We start from the raw sequence: 19,271 nt of genomic DNA on the forward strand, positions 1-19,271 counted from the left end.
ATCCACATAGATTAACACAAATTCTAATGATTCACCTTCCTTTCTAACAAAAAAGCAATTGTCTGCAGTTGTGGCTTTGAAATTCATATTTTTAAGCACGCTGACTAGACATTCATACCAACGCTTGCCAGATTGTTTTAATCCGTACAAGCTTTTGTTAAGTAACCAGGTCTCATTTCTATTTGTACATTGACTATGAGGTGCCTTTACATATATCTCTTTGTCGAGCTTTGCATGTAAGTATGCAGTCTGCACATCATATTGAAAGACATCAAGATTGAGTATAGCCGCTATGACTAAAGCTGTCTTAACACTTTCAGTTCTTACAGTGGGAGAGTATGTGTCAGTGTAATCCTCAGGATATTTTTGAGCATAACCTTGTACGACTAATCTAGCTTTATATAGTTTATTACCCTCTTCTAGATCTTTGATTTTGAATATCCACCTGGTGCCTATAATTGTCTTGTTCTTAGGGGCAGGGACTGGTGTAAATACACCTAATTCACGCAAGCTGTTCATTTCTTTTGTTATGGCTAATTCCCATTTTTCTCTTTCATCCATGGAAAGTTTTAACACTTCCTCGTATGTGTTAGGTGTTGGTGTTTCGTCATTCACACACATTATATAATCCTTATACTTATTAGGTAATTGTTTTCTGTTACACCTTATTGTTCTTATTGGAATGCTCTCATTATCGTGTAGATACCTTGCTTCCTTTTTGGTTAATGAATCTGTTTTTATCCTGGTATGGTTACCTGTCCATGTTTTGTTTTTGTCATCATGTGAGTTATGTTCATGTTTCTCTCTTTCTATTCTGTCTTGTTGTTTAATGTTGGGTTTTGTATTTTGGATTATCTCGTTAAGATGTATCTTAGACCAGTTGGCCTGTTCATGAAACACTGCTGTTCTTGAGACTATGAATTTGTTATTACTGTCAATGAATCTATATCCTTTTGTGCCTGTTTCGTATCCCATGAATCTGAGCCTTCTGGATACATTATCTCCCTTACGTCTTAATTGTTTTGGTATGTGTACGTCTGCTGTAACTCCAAATATGTGCATGTGTGATATTTTTGGTTTCCTATTGTACATTACTTCGTATGGTGTTTTATTTAGGATGCTAGACCAGGTCCTATTTTGGGTATAGTTTGAATATAGTAATGCTTCTGACCAGAATTGTTTTCCTAAACCAGCATCTTCTAATGTACATCTAATCATGGTTTGCAGTGTCGAGTTCTTTCGTTCTGCTGTACCATTCTGAAAAGCAGAAAATGGGCTAGTCGTGAAGTGTAGCATTCCTTTGTCTTTTAACCATTGTGAGAATTCTTTTGACATGAATTCGGATCCCCTATCTGTCATGATTTGTTTTATTTTGATATTGTGTTGTGTTTCTACACGTTTGTAAAATTCTTTGAATTTTTGGAAAGTTTCATCTTTGTGTTTTAAAGTATAAACAAATCCATAACGGCTATAGTCGTCTACAATAGTTAGGAAATATCTTTTTTTGTAAGTGATGGATGGTGTTAATGGACCAACCAGATCCATATGTACCAGATCAAAAATTTGGTTAGAGGTCCTTGTTGCCCTCTTTGGTTTTGGGTTTGTTCTGAGTTTTGAGGATTTACATACTGAGCATTCCAAATAGTTTTTACAATCCTTTATTTTGACGCCATCAGCATGTTCAATCATTTTTTGTATTACAGGGAAACTTGCATGTCCCAATTTTCTATGCATCATGTGTGCGCATTCATCATGAATTGGTTTGCCTATATTGGGCCTTTTGTTATTGTGTGTATCATTAGTGGGTGTGTCTTTGTGGTTACAGTGTGTATTGGGTTCTTCATTGTCATTGTTGTTACTATGTTCACTGTCTATGTTAATGTCGTCATCAGTGTTTGTATTGATGTTATGCAACCATTTATCTTCTGTTACAAGGAAGGGTAGGCCCCCTTCGATAATTACACTATTCAATTTAGTCCCATCCTTTTCTAGTATTGCTTTTCCCCCAGAGAAGATTATATTTATGTTGAAATCTTGGCTTAATTTCACTGCACTAAGTATGTTATGTGATATTTCTGGTATCAACAATACCCCCTCTACTTTACCTAAACCAGGTATATTTACATCTCCTTTCCCTATGACTTGAACATTTTCTTGATTGGCTACTCTTATCATAAATTTATCATTTGTGAATGAAGACAGTATTTTCTTGTTATTTGTTGTGTGATTAGTCGCCCCTGAATCTATGAGCCAAGTATTGTTTTTTGATTTTTGTGTGATGACATCGTTATGTTTATCTAATCCATTTAATGATCCTGATTTTCTGTCCCTTGAATTATCCCTATCCTTTCTGCGTTCTCTGTAGTTTGGGGAGTCTCTATATCTGTATCTATCAATAGATGATTGCCTGTCTTGATATCTTCCCCTATAATCACGGTTTTGTCTTTCCCTATAAAACATGGGGCAATCTCCCTTAGAGTGTTTTCTGGATCCACAATTGTAACATTCAATTGTTTTTTGGTGATTCTCTTGGAAGGCTACTCTTTTTGCCTGTCTGTGTTCTGTGTATGCATTGTATCTACTTTTCCTCAAATTATCTTCAGCTATTAACTTATTTGACAGACTTTCTATGGATAAGTATCCTAGATTGATTGAGTCTAAATGTGATATGTAGTTATCCCATGATGAATCTAATGAGTTAAGGATAACGCTTTTCATTGTCTGTTCTGATATTATTTCTCCTCTTAGATGTAATTCTGCTCTGGTTTTGTTTAAGGATATTAAATGTTCACTTATGGTGGTTCCAGATCTTAATTTGGCTGAAAAGAAATCTTTAGACATTCTAGTGGTTGTTGCTACACTTTCACTATGAAATAATTTAAACATGCATTGAATTATTTCCGAAACAGTAAGATTATGCTTAATACTGTAGTACATGGCAGGTGATATGCTAGAAATTATTAAATAGAATGCTCTGTGATGCAGGCAGTCTATTTTTAGAGTCCAAGGTCTTTTGGGAGGATTGGTTATAAAAAATAATAAATTTTCTTTCATAAAGACAATCTGAATTTGTTGACACCACTCCTGTAAATTGATGCCATCAATTCTAAGTTTTGGGAAATCACTAGGTAGATTCCCAATATTACTATTCCCACTACTTACAACTGTGGGTAGTCCATGGTCTTGTAGATGTTGAAAATTGCAGAATGGTGTGGGTATTCTGCTGATGAGCTTGAAAGGTTCTCCTTCTTCATAAAGTTCATTGTAGTTCTCTGTGTTCATCTGCGCATGCGCGTTGGTCATTTCTCTGCTGAAGCCACTGGGAGAGGTTCTCTTTGCTGTAGCTCCCTTGTAGTGCTCTCCTTCTGATGATTCGGTCTCCGGCTCGATCTTGGGTGTTCTGCTGGCATCTGTGGTTCGTCTCTTTTCTTTGGAGCTTTCTTGCTTGGGGTATTTTGTTCTTTGGATCGTTTGTGGTGTGGGGGAAATTTCGCAGGGCCCTCTGGGTTCAGGCGTCGTCATCATCGTTGTCCGGATCGAGTCGTGCAGGCTTTGAGGTGTTTGTTTATTTCTTCGTCTCTTTTGTATTTTTGCATTATCGGCTTTTATTGATTCTTTTGAAATTGTTAGACTTGTGCCAAATGTTTTAAATATTTTTCTCATGGGTGTTTCGATTTCTTGTTCGGTGGATGATTCTTCTGTATCTGTTTCTGACTCTTCAGAAGAATAAATATATTTTTTGCTATTTTTTGTGTTTTTTCACGCCAGAGTTTTTGAATGGTGCATTCTGATTGGTTCAGCTGTGTTCATTTCTGTGGCCGGTTGAAGAGAAGATGGCTGCCTTTCAAAATTTTGAGCGGGACCTCTGGTCTTGCTTCTGGTTATTTTTTCTTTCGTTGTAGGTTCGCTCACCATTTTTGTATTTTCGGGTTTGGCTTTTTCAATTTCTTTTTCTCTCGCTGCTCCGTTTTCTTCCAAGAAGTCTCGGAGTTCCGCGATGAATTTGTGGTCATCTTTTTTACTTTTTATTAGCCTCAGTATCTCCGATCTGAGGTCTTTGTCTTTTATTTCGTTTTCTTCTTGGTTGTCGGTTTCATCTGCTGTTTCTTCGATGTCTGTGGTATTATCTTCAGATTCTTTGATTGTTGTATTTATTGGTTCGTCGACCATTTCTTGATCTGTTTTTGTTTCTTTATCATTTGCCCTGGTATTGGGTCTTTCTTTTTTATTCTTGAGGTTTTCTTTCTTAGGCATGTTGGATTTTATTGAGTCAGTTCAACCATCGACTGCTACCAGTTTGTTATGATATTTTGAGGATCAGACTCAATGATGAATTCAGAAGCAATTTCTTCAGTTAAAGGAGAGTTTATTCATAATAGGCATTCTACTTATTCTGTCAGATTTACAGTGAGAAGCAAACGTGAGGTGAATGCTCTCTCTATTTATATCAAAGGGGAGGAGTCAAGGAAGGGGGTGATTACACATGAATACATTAAAGGAGGAGGAATAAATTAACTCTTAATATCCTGTACATATATACATATCTCTTGTTATAGAATAAGGCATTTACTTATGACAGTTTCATTGTTTTTAATTAATATTATTATGGTTTTCTGGCTTTATATAGGTTTATTAACTGTCTAGAGAAGTAGAGTTGTGGTTAATTACCAGTTATCATTAAACTAATTAAAGGTAGAATAACTAAAATTTCTCCTGCCTAAAATCAGTATTTTAAGGATAAAAATGATCAAATTTGGTCAAAAACTTCCACATTTTTGGAAGATTTAATAGCTGACTTCCATAATCAGATATCATAATATCTTCTAAGATTAACCATATTCCCCAATTCTTGACAGTTTTCCCAGCCTTCTAGATCAGTGTTTCTCATGCTGACTGGGAAATTCTGGGAGTTGAAGTTCACATATTTTAATGATCTGATATAGGCATTAAAGCTGGCTAAGTGTCTCTGAGCCAGTCACTTTCTCTCAGCCCAACTCTGCTCACAATGTTGTTGTAGGGTAAATAGGATGAGGAAGGAGTATTAGGCATGCTCACCATCTTGAGTTTTTATAAAAATAATAAAGGCAGGATATAAATAAATAAATAAATAAATAAATAAATAAATAAATAATATTTTTCAATATTATAAGCTATTAATAAGTAATCATTTAGCAGGTAAGGATCAACATTAATTTCAGTGGAATAGTTGGAGCTCAAATGTTTGGGACACTGGGCAGGTTAGCAAGCCCGCATTCAAGGCTCGAGTGCTGCTGTGGGCAGGATTGAGCTGTTGTCCTTCACTCCAGCTCCTGCTGGGGTCATGAAAAGAGTCCTGAACTGGGCATCCCCAGGGCAATGGTGATGTTACTGGCTAATCCTTTCAACCTGGAAGTGCCTTTTGCATATGAGTGCAAAAGTTGAATAGTTTTGAAGAAAATATTGAAGTGTTTGTGGTTAAGTTTCAAAAGAATGTGTTTCAGTAACAAGTAGGTGCAAAGTTTTGCCATTGTACGGTTGAAATATAAAACAATCTCAATCTTATAATCGATCATTACATTAATTTCTCTAAACAATAATAGCTCTATGCTTTTCTATCTTATGCTTACATTACAAACATCACTGGAGGTATGCAAATGGTAGGAATAAGGAAATTTCTAGAATAATCAAGGGAATAATGGTTGTGTTAACCTATTTATATAGTTATATTTTGAGGGATGTGGTGGCTCAGTGGCTAAGATGCTGAGCTTGTCGATTGGAAGCTTGGCAGTTCAGCGGTTCGAATCCCTAGTGCCGCATAACGGGGTGAGCTCCTGTTATTTGTCCCAGCTTCTGCCAACCTAGAAGTTTGAAAACACACAAAAAATGCAAGTAGAAAAATAGGGACCACCTTTGGTGGGAAGGTAACAGTGTTCCGTGCACTTTTGGTGCACATGACCACGGAGATGTCTTCGGACAGCGCTGGCTCTTCGGCTTTGAAGCGGAGATAAGCACTGCCCACTAGGGTCGGGAATGACTAGCACATATGTGGGAGGGGAACCTTTACCTTTATCTATAGTTATATTTTATAACAAGCATGTGCCAGGAAATTCTATAATAGGCTTGTTGTTAACTTGTTCTATATCAAGCACGGGAAATAAGGAGTCCGGGCAGTTAAGTGAATATATAAGCTTATTGCAAGCTTAAGCTCTCTACAAGAATCTGAACTACTAACAAACCAAATTGGTGGTAGATAAGTGTGCTGTCCCGCTCTCTCACATGCACACACGTAACTGTGGTTTAGAGGGTTTATTAATATTTCCTCACAACTCCTTTTACCAAAAACCCAGAACTGTTCAAATTAAGTCCAGCCACAAGGAGACCAATGCTAGTCCACAGAACAATGCCAATTAGTCCACAAGGCACTTGAAAGTTTCCCAATCAAAATAAACCCAACACGCAAAATTAAATCCACAATATAAGAGGGTTCATGAGGCAAGAAAAGTCCAGAGTTCACAAGGCACGATCCAAGTCAAGGCACAGTATCAATTCAAAGCAAGGCAAGAATCACAACGACCAGAAAACACACAACTAGGAAATGAACATGTTGTTCTCAGCATGACTTTCCTCTCTCTGCTGTGCTGAATAGCCATCTTCTGGTGCAGCCTATCAAGAAGGGCGAGGCTTTCTCCGGTTGGCGCCGTGGGGATACAGACGGGGAATTAGTGGGCTCTTCGGAGCCCCGCGAAAACCCCGTCTGTTAAACCCCCGCAGGTAGGTCTGTCTGTAGGGACAGGGGGATAGAGAGGGACCCTCGGACAGCCGAGAGGAACAGGCAGGTTCCTCGGGGCTGGAGGCTTGCCCTCTGCGCCAGCGGCGGTGGAACGGCGGCCATGGCGGCTGCCCTGAGACAGTGGCAACCGGTATACAAGAATGCTCAGGAGGAGAGGTGGAGAAGCGGAGAGCAGAACCGGGAGTTTGTATGCCAGGTGAGTGGACATCAACCCAGGCAGGAACTGCCCACAAATGCTGAATTACAATTAGTTTGCCTCAGCCTTAATAGCGGCTGAGAAGTATTGGGGCACAAAGACAAAAGACCTGTTGGTGGAAAACATAAATTACTGACTTTTTGGAAATGTTTGACTACAGATCTGGATATATTTTTTCTTTACTTTTTGGTGGATTAAGGAGATTGGACTATGTTTGGGAGAGAGGAAGGAGAAGAGGAAATAATTATGCCTTCAAAAGCAAAGGGAAAAGACAAACGGAGATGGATAAAATGGTTGCCAGCTGAAAAGGGAAAGTCTAAATTCCAGGGTGCTTGCTACTTGAAAAGAGAAACTTTGTTGCTTGTTATTTAAACTTGACTATTTTGAGGAAAAGACTCAGAGAACTTGATTTAGGATACATAATCTGTTCACTGGAGGATTTATTGAAGATTAGAAAGAAGAAATTAAATGGAACAATGAAAACTGAACTAATAAACGGGGCAATAAAAGAAGGGTGTGGCAATAGAAGAAGGACATGATGATACCATATATGGAATAGCTTCAGAATCAACTTTGTAGAACTTATAACTTTGATGACATTGAAATGGAAAAGATACACACTTGGAAGACTGGAGAAAGGAATAATGGAATATATTAAGTAACAAGACAACAAAACAGTATATTTTGATTTAAATGAATGTAACGGTTTCTGGGTGGTTGAATAATGCTAGGAGATACTTTTTTTTCCTCTCTTTTTCTTCTCTATGTTTTCTCTCAATTTCTTTCTTGTAGTATCCTTCTCTTTGTTTCTTTTCCCCTCTTTCTTTTCTTTTTAATTCATTTTACTTCTTTTGTTATATTTCTATTCTCTTCCTTTTTCCTTTTTTCTCTTTTTTAGTGTTGCCTTATTTTTTTTGTATTTCTTTTATTGTAATTATTATTATTATTATTGCTATTACTCTCTCCTTTTCTTTCTATTATTATTTTCATATAAATATATAAACAATTTGATTAAGAAATAAGAGCATAAATGATTGAAGAAAAACATGATTTTTGGATGTTCTAATGCCTTTTTAAATTTTGAATTTTTAACTAGCACTGCTTACAGATTTAATAATCTGGAAGAAAATATTTACTTTTAAAGGTGTTGGATGTTAAAAAGAATTATTTATAGAATTAAGAACCATAAAAAATTGATTTTAAAGTGTTTCAAAATGTTTTCTACTGAAAATAAGAAATAAGCATGGAATGGGAGAACATTTAAGAGAGAATAGGAGATAAGATATTTATTGAAATATATTTTTATCTTAAATTGGTAAGAGATATGGAGGAGAATAGATTGGAAAACAATATTGGTAACATATTCCGAAACAATTTGGAGCTAAACAACTGAATAAGAGATAAATGTTATGAATTAGTTAAATAAATGAATTTAGGAGTGGAGGAAAGCATGACTCTGGAGATCAGTGAAAGCAAAGCTGTGACCCAGTTTTACAAATAAGGTAGGAGTGGAGGAAAGCATCATACTGGAGAACAGTTAAAGTAAACTGGGAACCAGTTAAAAATAAAAATAAGAGTTAGGAGTGGAGGAAAGCATGGGCTGGAAAACAGTTAAAGCAAAGCTGTGAACCAGCCAAAATATTGAGTTAGGAGTGGAGGAAAGCATACGCTGGTCAACAGTTAAAGCAAAACTGTGAACTAGCCAAAAATAAAAAGGTAGGAGTGGAGGAGACTATACCTGGGGATCAATTGAAATAAAGTTGTGAACCAGTTAAAAATAGGGGTAGGAGTGGAGGAAAGCATTGCTGGAAGGCAACTACTTGAGTTGTGAACTAGTTTTATAATAGATTTAGGAGGAGTTAAGGAGAAGGTTGGTGTGCCGTTAAAATTATATTGTGAACCAGCTAAAATAATTAAGATAAGGAGTGGAGGAAAGCATTGCTGGAAAGCAGCTGATTAAGATGCGAACCAGCTAAAAAATAAATTTAGGAGGAAGTGGAAGAGATTTTACCGGAGAATAGTAGTTAAACTGTGAACCAGTTTAAATAAATACAGATAGGAGTATTGGAAAATACAGCTGGGAAATAGATATTTAAGCTATGAACTAGTTAAAAATTAGATTTAATAAAATATGAGAATAAACTTGAAATAAATAAAATAAAGTATTGTGGAAGTAACAAACTATAGAAGGAAATGTTGATTGTTTATGAAATGACTTTAAGAGAGGAGGAAAATACTTTTTGTCAAGATTATGGATATTAGATGTCATTTAAGAGAAGTAAAATATAGATTTGAGGTAATGGGTTTTAGGATTGAGGAATATATATGAAATATTGTTAAAATGATAAAGATTTAGAACAGTGTTTATTGTTTAGAATTTTGGGTGTAATAGTAGAATGATAAATGTTTAGAATAAGATTTTTTTCTTTTTTCTTTCTTTTTTAAAGATGTAAATGGATAAAATTTGGAACAAAATTGATTGAGGGAATGTGAATAATTGTACTCATTTTATGCTGGACCAAACCCTTGCTCTAAAACTATGTATTTTATGTTTTATGTTTAAAAAAATAAAAAAAAATTGGGGAAAAAAAAAAAGAAGGGTGAGGCTTTCTCATCACAAGTAATCTGGCTGACCTTCTCCGCTCCTGCCTTTTCTCTGCCCTATGTGTTCTTGGATCAGGTGCAGTAGACAGTTCCTCTTCCTCATCACTGACTGGTTCCAGCTGCATGCTTTCTCTACTGGAAGCCTCTGGGCTGTCCTGCTGAAGCTGTGTCTGTGCCAAATCCTTCTCAGATGGCTGCTTGGAGCCATTAACCAACTTCCCTCTGGACATGCCTGGAACTGCTGACATCTGGAGAGCTAACTGGGGAAGCGTCTGGGGAAATCATACAATAAGAATCAATGGACTTCAGGGTGTGGTAGACTTAGATCTCTCGTGGGCACGAAGGACTTGAGACCAATTATGCATTTGACCCTTCTTTTCTTGGGCACATTCTGGTCATCTCCTACAATCAGTGCACATTTTGCACTCAACAGTGTTGCCTGCTCAGCTAATGTTAATAATCTCTTCCTGTGAAATTAATCCTTTTCTTTTGGGAGACTTTCATCTAATTCCTCAGAGCAAAGATTGATTAATTCCAGCTACTCTGAAATTGTTCCAGGTTATAACACTGATCTTAATGTTGAGGCTCTATGATGAGAAAAACTATCTTGAGGCACACCAGACTGAATTTTTGAGGATTCGTCTTGCTGCACCCTGAAGTACTGCCAATGCCCTTCTTAGGTTAGAAATTGGGATGCCCAAAATTGAAGTTAGGTTAATGTTAAATTACTGGTTAAAACTCCAGTTCTTCTCCTTGAGCTTACTCCTATTAATAATGGCTGATGACTGCCACCTAAGCTGGAACAATCTCATCAAATAAACACAGAGAACAATAAGGTTACTGTCAGAGAACATTAGATTGTTGAGATACCAACATGCCAAACATACACTCCCATAGAAACTACAAGTAGTCCTCACTTACCGACAGTAATTGGGACTGAATATTTGCCATTTGTGATCTGCTAGCATCCCCATGGGCTTTGCTTTTGAAAGCCAACAGCGAAGGTCACAAATGCAATTACGTGACCACAGGATGTTGCAGTGCATCTTGAGAGCAAGTTGCCAAGCACCTGAATCGTGATCACATGACTGTGAGGATACTGTGATGGCCACAAGTTTGATGGCCAATCGTCTCATTTGTTCAGTGCTGTCATAATTCTGAACAGTTGCTAAATAAGTAATTGCGAAGCAAAGACTACTCGTAAATGATATCGAAATTCAGAGTGAAGTAAATAGTTTAGAGAAATAGGGCAAATGGTTCCTGGGGAATGACCAATTAGCTGCTGACATTTCCCAAACTAAGGAAAGCTTTCTTCTGGACTACAGTATGTATAATAACCTCTCTTTGGCATTACAGCAACGAAGGTACTTTAAGACTCCCCTGGAAAAACATGACTCCTCTTGTACAATTGGAGACATTGAAGTAAGTCCAGCATGTGTATTTTATTATACTATAGTATTTGCAAGGATATCCAAAATGTTCACCTTCTGCTTTCTTTCAACAATGCCCTAAACAGATGGGCATAACACAGATGGTAGCAAATACTGTGAAGCAGCAGAAAAGATGAGACACCAGTTATTGCAAGGCCTCACACAGTTATAATCCAGTATTATCCATTCCAATGTTTTTATTAGATGATATTATCACATCCAGAAGCCTGTGGGTTCTTAAAAAATCTCCATTCATCCTGTCCTTGATTTCCATTGCTGCCATCTTGGCTTTTGTTTTAAGGTCTACTTCCATGACACTTTCCTAAGGTCTCAGTTAAAAGCATAAGAAGTGTGTTAAGTCACTTGATGTGCTCTGAATATATCAATTCAACCAGGCACATTGCATTATTTGCAGTGGTGTAACCATGCTCTTTGTCTATTATATGCAGAAGCAGAAATAAACTTAGGTTAATATTATGTGTCCAATTTGGTTTTTTTAGTCCCTAAAAATAAACACAGACATATATGCACATATACTAGGTTTGTAATTCCTGGTTTGTAAAAACATTTTATTTTCAATACAGGAGAAAAATTCTTTTACGGAAGAGCACCAGTTGCAGTATGTTCAGCAGTTGCTGAGAAAGCCTGTGCTTGGGTGAGGAGGCATTTTTTCTTTGATGTATTCTGATAATTCTTTTTTCTTTTTTTTCAGTGTCAGGTACTAGGCTAATACTAATATGAGCAAAATCCTAATATGAGCTCACATTCCATAAAATGATAAGATTAGCTGAAAAGCATCTGGAATCTCATGAATCCCTAGTGGTTAACCATGACTTAAGGTTTGACTGAGTATAGCCATCAGATGCATATATGACTGTGAGATTATGGACTATACTACTGAAATGTTTACCCTAGAATAAACATGTTAACCTTTGAGCCCTTGGGACCCTCAGTAAAACACATAGTATCTTGCTGACAAAGTGACATGTCTTGATGCTTTGATTCTTGGTGACATTCTGATGAAGAGAGAAATATTTTGACAACGCTTTTTATAGGTAGTCCTCAATTAATGTCAGTAATTGGGACTGAAATCATCATCACTGAGTCATATGGTTGTAAAGCATGAAATCATGTGATTACATAGCTTAGCAACAACAATCCAGCATTCCCCATTGCCAGCATTAAATGAGGTTATTAAGTGAGTCCAAAATGGACCAAAATTAGACCAGCAACAAGTAAGTGGGGTGGCTTTTGTTGGTGAATATGTAGGAGTGGCCTGTGAAGGGGAGGATGTGAGTTACTTACCAGATCAACCTGCAATCTTCCCTACCAGCTTCCTCATTGACTTTGCTTGTGGGAAGCTGGGAGGGAAGTTCACAAATGGAGATAACTGTGCAAAAGTAGTTTGGAGGTGGGGGGAGAAAGAGCATTGATCTCCCATATCCTGTCATCGTTTTTGTTATCATTCATATATTCTTATAATCTACAATTCAGCCACATAGAGGGATAAAGGCCCTCACAATAAGGATTCTGTTCATAGAAGTAAACAAAGTAATAATGAGAGTTTCAAATTCAGAGAAAGAAAGGAAATGGGCTTTCTTCTATCACATGTAAAGCAGCTTTGGAGAATGACCTGATTATTTTTTGTTACCTAACACCCCTATATTTTTATCTACCAACAGGAATCCCCAGAAAAACTGGTTTCAGAGAAAGTTATATCAATGGGACCCCTACTTTAAATTCCCCAGCAGAATAATCAGCACAATTATCGTTATGTTCCTATGTCTTTACATGGTAAGGCAAGGCAGTGCATGATGCTTTCAGCAAGGAAGTCACTGCTGCTTTTGGTCCAATCAAATCATCTTTGAACTGAAAGGATTCTGGGGATCAGCGGTTATCTGTAGTCCAAAGAACAGGCATTGATCATTGAAGCTAAGTGTAGTGCATGCTATATTTTGCATGGTGAGCAAAATTCTAATATTTAAATTATTCCAAGTAGTCGATAATATAGGCATATGAGAATACTATACTATTGTTCTGTCCCCATCGCACGCACACACACAAACAGATAGCCAGGAGTTAATGACTCAAACAGTCAGGAATTCCTTTAAGATAACAGTCTTGGCAGCGAACCATGAACTGCCTGCCAAGAGATTTTACTCACTAAGGGAGGTTTTTTCTCTTCAGTCCGATATACCAACTTAATTCCACAAAGCAAAGAATTGTCAATATCCAGTCCGAAGAAGTCCAAAAAGAGATTCTAACAGGGTTCTAGAAACACGATATAACTTCCGAGCTTTTCAATTTGTCCGTCACAAGGCCTGAATAGCCGACACACCCCCTTTTATCCCTTGTGGGGTGTGGTCCAGTGACTCAACTCAATCTCTGGCCCGCCCATGCCTCTTTCTCTGCTGCGTGCGCTTATCCTTCCGACGCTATCTGGGATCCAGCCAAAACTCATCCCCCTCGCTCTCTATCTGCGGCTGCTCCAATGTGCCTTGCTCCTGGCATATCTCTTGGCCTTTGGAGGAAACCAGAGGCATTGCCAGAGAGGAGGGTCCTGGAGAGGGAGGCCTTGCCAAATCCTCTCCCTCACCTTCTGAGTCCTCTTCCTCTATTAGGACAGGCTCGGGGGTCGGAGTCACAACAACTATAGTCTCTCCTCTTGTTCTTTCCAAGTGAAGCTACTGTATATGTTATTCATATGAATTGTACCTATTTTGACTCAAGGGCTTAACTGATTCTGGGAGAATACAATGGGACCTGCACCAACAGCTGATGGGGCCAGAGTCTTAGGGGACAGGGCCCTCAACACCTTCATGTGCTCTTCGAAACATGTATTTGAGACACACTCACATGCAATTTAATTCCCTCTCGCCAATTAGGCTTTAAAATAGCTTGTATATATGTGAATATTTTTAAAGGCAAGAGGATGAATTCCTGGAAATAGAAGAATGTTATTTATTAAAGGAAAAATCAATTATAAATTAGTTTCTAGATAAATTCTCACATAGCTTTAATCTAGGATTGTAGTAGTCATGTGCAATGCTATTTGTCACAGATTTAAGTTCATCCATCAAGCCAGACAACATTTGTTTTAAATGTGCTTTGCTGAATAACCATAGTTCTTGTATTGATAATCACAGTTGGTTGGCTTTATATAACTGTTAAGACAAAAAATATATTGTATCTTAATGTTATATCTTGTATTAATATAAGCTATGTGAACACAACAAAGCCAAATTATTTACTGTACTTGAAGTAGCACAGAAACAATTCCTATATAAAGATTCTGCCTGCCTACCAGCCAGGATATTCTGACGAGATGCAGTAATTATGATCCTCAATTAGCTCATGTTGCCACATCTTTTCCTGTCCTTGGTCAGGTTATATGGTAGAAATAAGGCAAAGGGAAAAATCCCTCTGCTAATTGTGGACCAGAAGGGCAGAATGACAGTACCTAGAGAGACATAGGTCTCATGACATGTACAAGAAAAATTAGCACCAAAAATATCTTTGTAAACTAGTGTTTACAAATGCTTATTTATAAAAATAAGCATTAGAGTTGAAGAAAGGATTAGGCTTCAAGAAGGGAAGTATGAACAAAGGAACATTTTCTCTTAATCAGCAAAAGAAATTCCATCTAAAATGATGATTGGTGAACCCAGAGAAGAAACTAACTTTGCATGAATTGCCCTGAACAAATACAAACTAAAATCAAGACTGATGACACTATATCAACTCATTACTTTTAGAAGTCTGCAAGGTTGGATCCCTTCCTGTGATCAGGGAAATACGGGTGGAGGATCTATATTACAATATATTAGATTTTATATAATATTAGATCTATTTCTTTCTTTGCCCATAATGAATCTGTGCTTCTGGGAGGAATATATATATCTCTATCTCTATCTCTATCTCTATCTCTATCTCTATCTCTATCTCTATCTCTATCTCTATCTCTATCTCTATATCTGAGAGCAATTGCTTGCCCCGGTCCCCAAGGCTCCGCTCGGACACTAGATGGCTTAGATAATCAGGATCTGGGCCTTCGGCTGATGCTGTGCAACGCCAGGTCCGTGGTAAATAAGGCCCCCCTCATTCACGATCTTATTCAAGAGGGAGGAGCGGACCTGGCGGGTATTACGGAGACCTGGTTGGGCCCGGAGGGCGGCGTCCCTCTGGTCGAAATGTGCCCACCAGGCTTCAGAGCATTCCATCAGCCGAGGGCCCAGGGGAGGGGCGGGGGGGTGGCGGTTATTATTAACGAGGATCTGGGTCCGAGGGAGACCACTGTGCCTCAGATAGCCGGATGTGAGTCCCTCCTTGTGAGGTGGGGTCATGGGGTTCAGATGGGCTTGTTGCTTACGTACCTGGCTCCCTGCCGCGTGGCAACAGCCCTACCTGAGCTACTCGACGTGATAGCCACTGTGGCAGTAGATACACCCAGGCTTTTAGTCATGGGTGATTTCAACTTGCCATCCGCTGGTGAAACGTCTGAGGTGGCTCGGGAGTTCATGGCTTCCATGACGGCCATGGACCTGACCCAGTTAGTTCATGGCCCTACTCACAGGGGAGGTCACACTCTGGACCTGATTTTTGTCTCTGGCCAGTGGTTGAGTGGTCTTGTTATTGGGGATATAGATATGGAACCCTTGTCATGGACAGACCACTCACTCCTTCGCCTGGATCTTCGAACCGCTGCCCCCCGCCGCAGGGAGGTGGATCCAATTAGATGGATCCGCCCCAGGCGCCTGATGGATCCTGAGAGGTTCCAGATGGAGCTTGGGCCATTTCCTGAGGTTCTAGCACATGACTCGGCCGAGGACCTGGTAGCCGCCTGGGATCGGGCGGCTGGTCGGGCCTTGGACCGAGTCGTACCTTTGCGACCTCTGACCCGGTGCCGATCCCGTGCGGCTCCTTGGTTCACCGAGGAGCTGAGGGAAATGAAGTGCCAGAAAAGACGCCTGGAGAGCGGTTGGAGGGCCAGTCTCGCTGAGTCTGATCAAACACTGGTAAGGTCGCATATTAAGACCTACCTAGTGGAGATAAAGACGGCAAAGTTTAATTACTTTTCCGCCTCTATTGCGTCATCAGGGAATCGTCCGGCCGCCCTGTTTAGGGTGACCCGCTCCCTGCTCCATCCGGGAGTGCGGGAGGATCCCTTGGAAGGCAGGGCGGAGGATTTTGGACAATACCTTTATGACAAAATCGCTCAGATCCGGCGGGATTTGGACTCTGACTGGGTAGATCAGGGCAGAGTGACGAGGAATAGTCTTGAGAATGTTATCTGGGAGGAGTTTGATACTGTGACTCCCGATGATGTGGACAGGATTTTGGGGAGACTTAGTGCGGCCACATGTTTACTGGACCCGTGTCCCTCCTGGTTGGTACTGGCTTCCCGGGAGGTTACACGAGGCTGGCTCCAGGGTGTTATCAACGCTTTGCTGAGTGAGGGCCACTTTCCTGCTGCCTTGAAAGAGGCGGTGGTGAGGCTTTATGGCGAAGGTTGTTGAGAGTGTGGTCGCGCGACAGTTCCCACAATTCCTGGAGGAAACATCTTATCTAGATCCGTTCCAGTCAGGTTTCAGGTCTGGGCACAGCACGGAAACGGCATTGGTCGCGTTGGTTGATGATCTCTGGAGGGCTCGGGACAGGGGTTGCTCCTCTGTTCTGGTCCTGTTAGATCTCTCAGCGGCTTTTGATACCATCAACCATGGTATCATGCTGCACCGGCTGGAAGAGTTGGGGGTGGGAGGCACCGTGTTGCGGTGGTTCTCCTCCTTTCTCTCCGACCGGTCGCAGTTTGTGTTGGCAGGGGGGCAGAGGTCGACCTTGAGGCCTCTTATCTGTGGAGTGCCGCAGGGATCGGTCCTCTCGCCCCTTCTGTTCAACATTTATGTAAAGCCGCTGGGCGAGATCATCCATGGCTTTGGGGTGAGATACCACCAGTACGCTGATGACACCCAGCTGTACATCTCCACCCCAGGCCACCCCAATGATGCCCTTGAAGTGATGTCCCAGTGCCTGGAGGCTGTGCGGATCTGGATGGGGAGGAACAGGCTCAAGCTCAACCCTTCCAAGACTGAGTGGCTGTGGCTCCCGGCATCCCGATATAGTCAGTTGACTCCATCACTGACTATTGGGGGAGAGTCTTTGGCCCCCACAGAAGGGGCTCGCAATCTGGGAGTCCTCCTGGATAGGCAGCTGTCCTTGGAGGAACATCTGACAGCTGTAACCAGGGGGACCTTTTGTCAGGTTCGCCTGATTCGCCAGTTGCGGCCCTTTCTTGATCGGGATTCCCTGTGCACAGTCACTCATGCCCTCGTCACCTCTCGCCTTGACTACTGCAACGCTCTCTACATGGGGCTCCCCTTGAAGAGCACCCGGAGGCTCCAACTGGTCCAGAATGCAGCAGCGCGGGTAGTGATGGGAGCAGCATGGCGCTCCCATGTAACACCGCTCCTGCGCGTGCTGCACTGGCTCCCAGTGGTCTTCCGGGTGCGCTTCAAGGTGCTGGTTATCACCTTTAAAGCGCTCCATGGCATCGGGCCTAGCTATCTTCGAGACTGCCTGCTGCTACCAACGACCTCTCATCGTCCCGTGCGCTCCCACAGAGAGGGCCTCCTCAGGGTGCCATCAGCCAATCAATGCAGGCTGGGGACCCCCAGGGGGAGGGCCTTCTCTGTGGGGGCACCTACCCTCTGGAATCAGTTGCCCCCAGAGATAAGGAGAATCCAAGACCTTAGCGCCTTCCGCCGTGCCCTTAAAACCCACTTTTTCCAGCAAGCCGGGCTGGCTTAAGAAGAAATTTTAAATGTTTTAATTGGTTTGTATTTTTAATTTTGGGCCAATTTATATATATTTTAATTGTTTTTAATATTTGTATTTCATGTGTTTTAATTCTGGCTGTACACCGCCCTGAGTCCTCAGGGAGAAGGGCGGTATATAAATTTAAATAAAGATAAAGATCTATATCTATATATCTATATCTATATCTATATCTATATCTATATCTATATCTATATCTATATCTCTACATTATATCTCTATTTAATCTATATATCAAATCTCCAGCAAATTCCTACCTTGCTATTTAACCTTAAACTGTTGAGGGATTTAGCAAACAGATCTCACCCAATTTAAATTACTATAGATGTGAAGGTCTACAGGTCATTTGTGAATGCATTCTGACCTAATGGGAGTCCCTACAGGTATCTTATATTGTCCTATAATTTTCACTTCAGACTTTTTAATCCATCAATATCTTTTCATTTCTCTCCCAGTTTGTTGTGACAGAATATATTGTTGTCAATTTAATTTTGAAGTTGCTCAAAGCATCTCTTCAGTACTTCAGAACAAATATTCCGGCTTCGGAAAATGAATCATGGATCCAGAGCTTTGAAGAGTTTATTCATATCTTTGAAGGTAAAGGCATAATATTTTGTGACTATAGCATTACTTTTTCATGAGTGGTATAGTGTACCAGTTGCATTGAAAAAGAGAATGACTAGTGCTTGAAGAAAAAACAACAGCCCATAGCACTTCTACACCCATTCTTTCTTTCCTTAATGAGAGGAGGAGCAGCTAGATTGGAAAATGCCCTTTCTGAAGGGCTAGAACCTCAAATCTCTAAAATTGAACTTGAAGAAAAGAAACTTCTCCTTTGTGCAGAATCATCTTCCTTATTGGAACCCAGCATGGGTTACTAAGCCGAATAAGGTAAAAGGAGAAGGCCACCATTTCTTTAATAGGGTAGAAAAATTGCTGTCATCCAATGACTTCTTAGGAAGAGATGTTATATTCTCCATTGGCCCTCCTTCCCAGAGGCTTCAGTTGATGATCAGGTAGACTATGTTACACAATCCTTATTTCTAAGTATGCATGTGTTTGTGTATAAAATGTGAATGTCATACAAATAAATAAATTCATAATCCTACGCTCTGGTTAGAGATAGACAGCCCCCCAAATATAAGATAAATTTCTCTCCTAAACTTTTCCCATCCAGATTTCCTACTGTAAGAGTATTTTCCAGCTGGAAGATAGAGGATAAATTATTTTTTTTCGATACTCATGGTAGCAGGGAAGGATTAAAATGTATATACAGTATTTTAAGATGAATGGCAATTATATTAAAAAGGTTGTGGGATGAAAGCAGGAAGATAGAGTATAATATGAGATAATTACTTACTGGTACCAGAAATTTTTGCTGTTTAGGTGCAGCGATTAGGCTGGTTTCTTTTTGTCCTTGCAAGATGACTAGCAAAAATCT

The 19,271-nt window shown here is 39.9% G+C and overlaps 1 protein-coding gene across 1 annotated transcript in view; it reads left to right on the forward strand.

The window, feature by feature from the left end:
- LOC139311086 (stimulated by retinoic acid gene 6 protein-like) overlaps nucleotides 1-19,271 on the forward strand; it is a 49,149-nt gene that overhangs the window by 15,489 nt on the left and 14,389 nt on the right. Inside the window, exons 8-10 of the mRNA XM_070935419.1 lie at nucleotides 11,584-11,654; nucleotides 12,682-12,793; nucleotides 18,286-18,427. Coding sequence (XP_070791520.1) covers nucleotides 11,584-11,654; nucleotides 12,682-12,793; nucleotides 18,286-18,427 — 325 coding nt within the window. The remainder of the gene's footprint in view (nucleotides 1-11,583; nucleotides 11,655-12,681; nucleotides 12,794-18,285; nucleotides 18,428-19,271) is intronic.

Source organism: Pituophis catenifer, unplaced genomic scaffold (genome assembly GCF_029215685.1).
Source record: "Pituophis catenifer annectens isolate HBS135680 unplaced genomic scaffold, rPitCat1.0.hap2 SCAF_2, whole genome shotgun sequence".
In the NCBI taxonomy this organism is placed as follows: Eukaryota; Metazoa; Chordata; class Lepidosauria; order Squamata; family Colubridae; genus Pituophis; species Pituophis catenifer.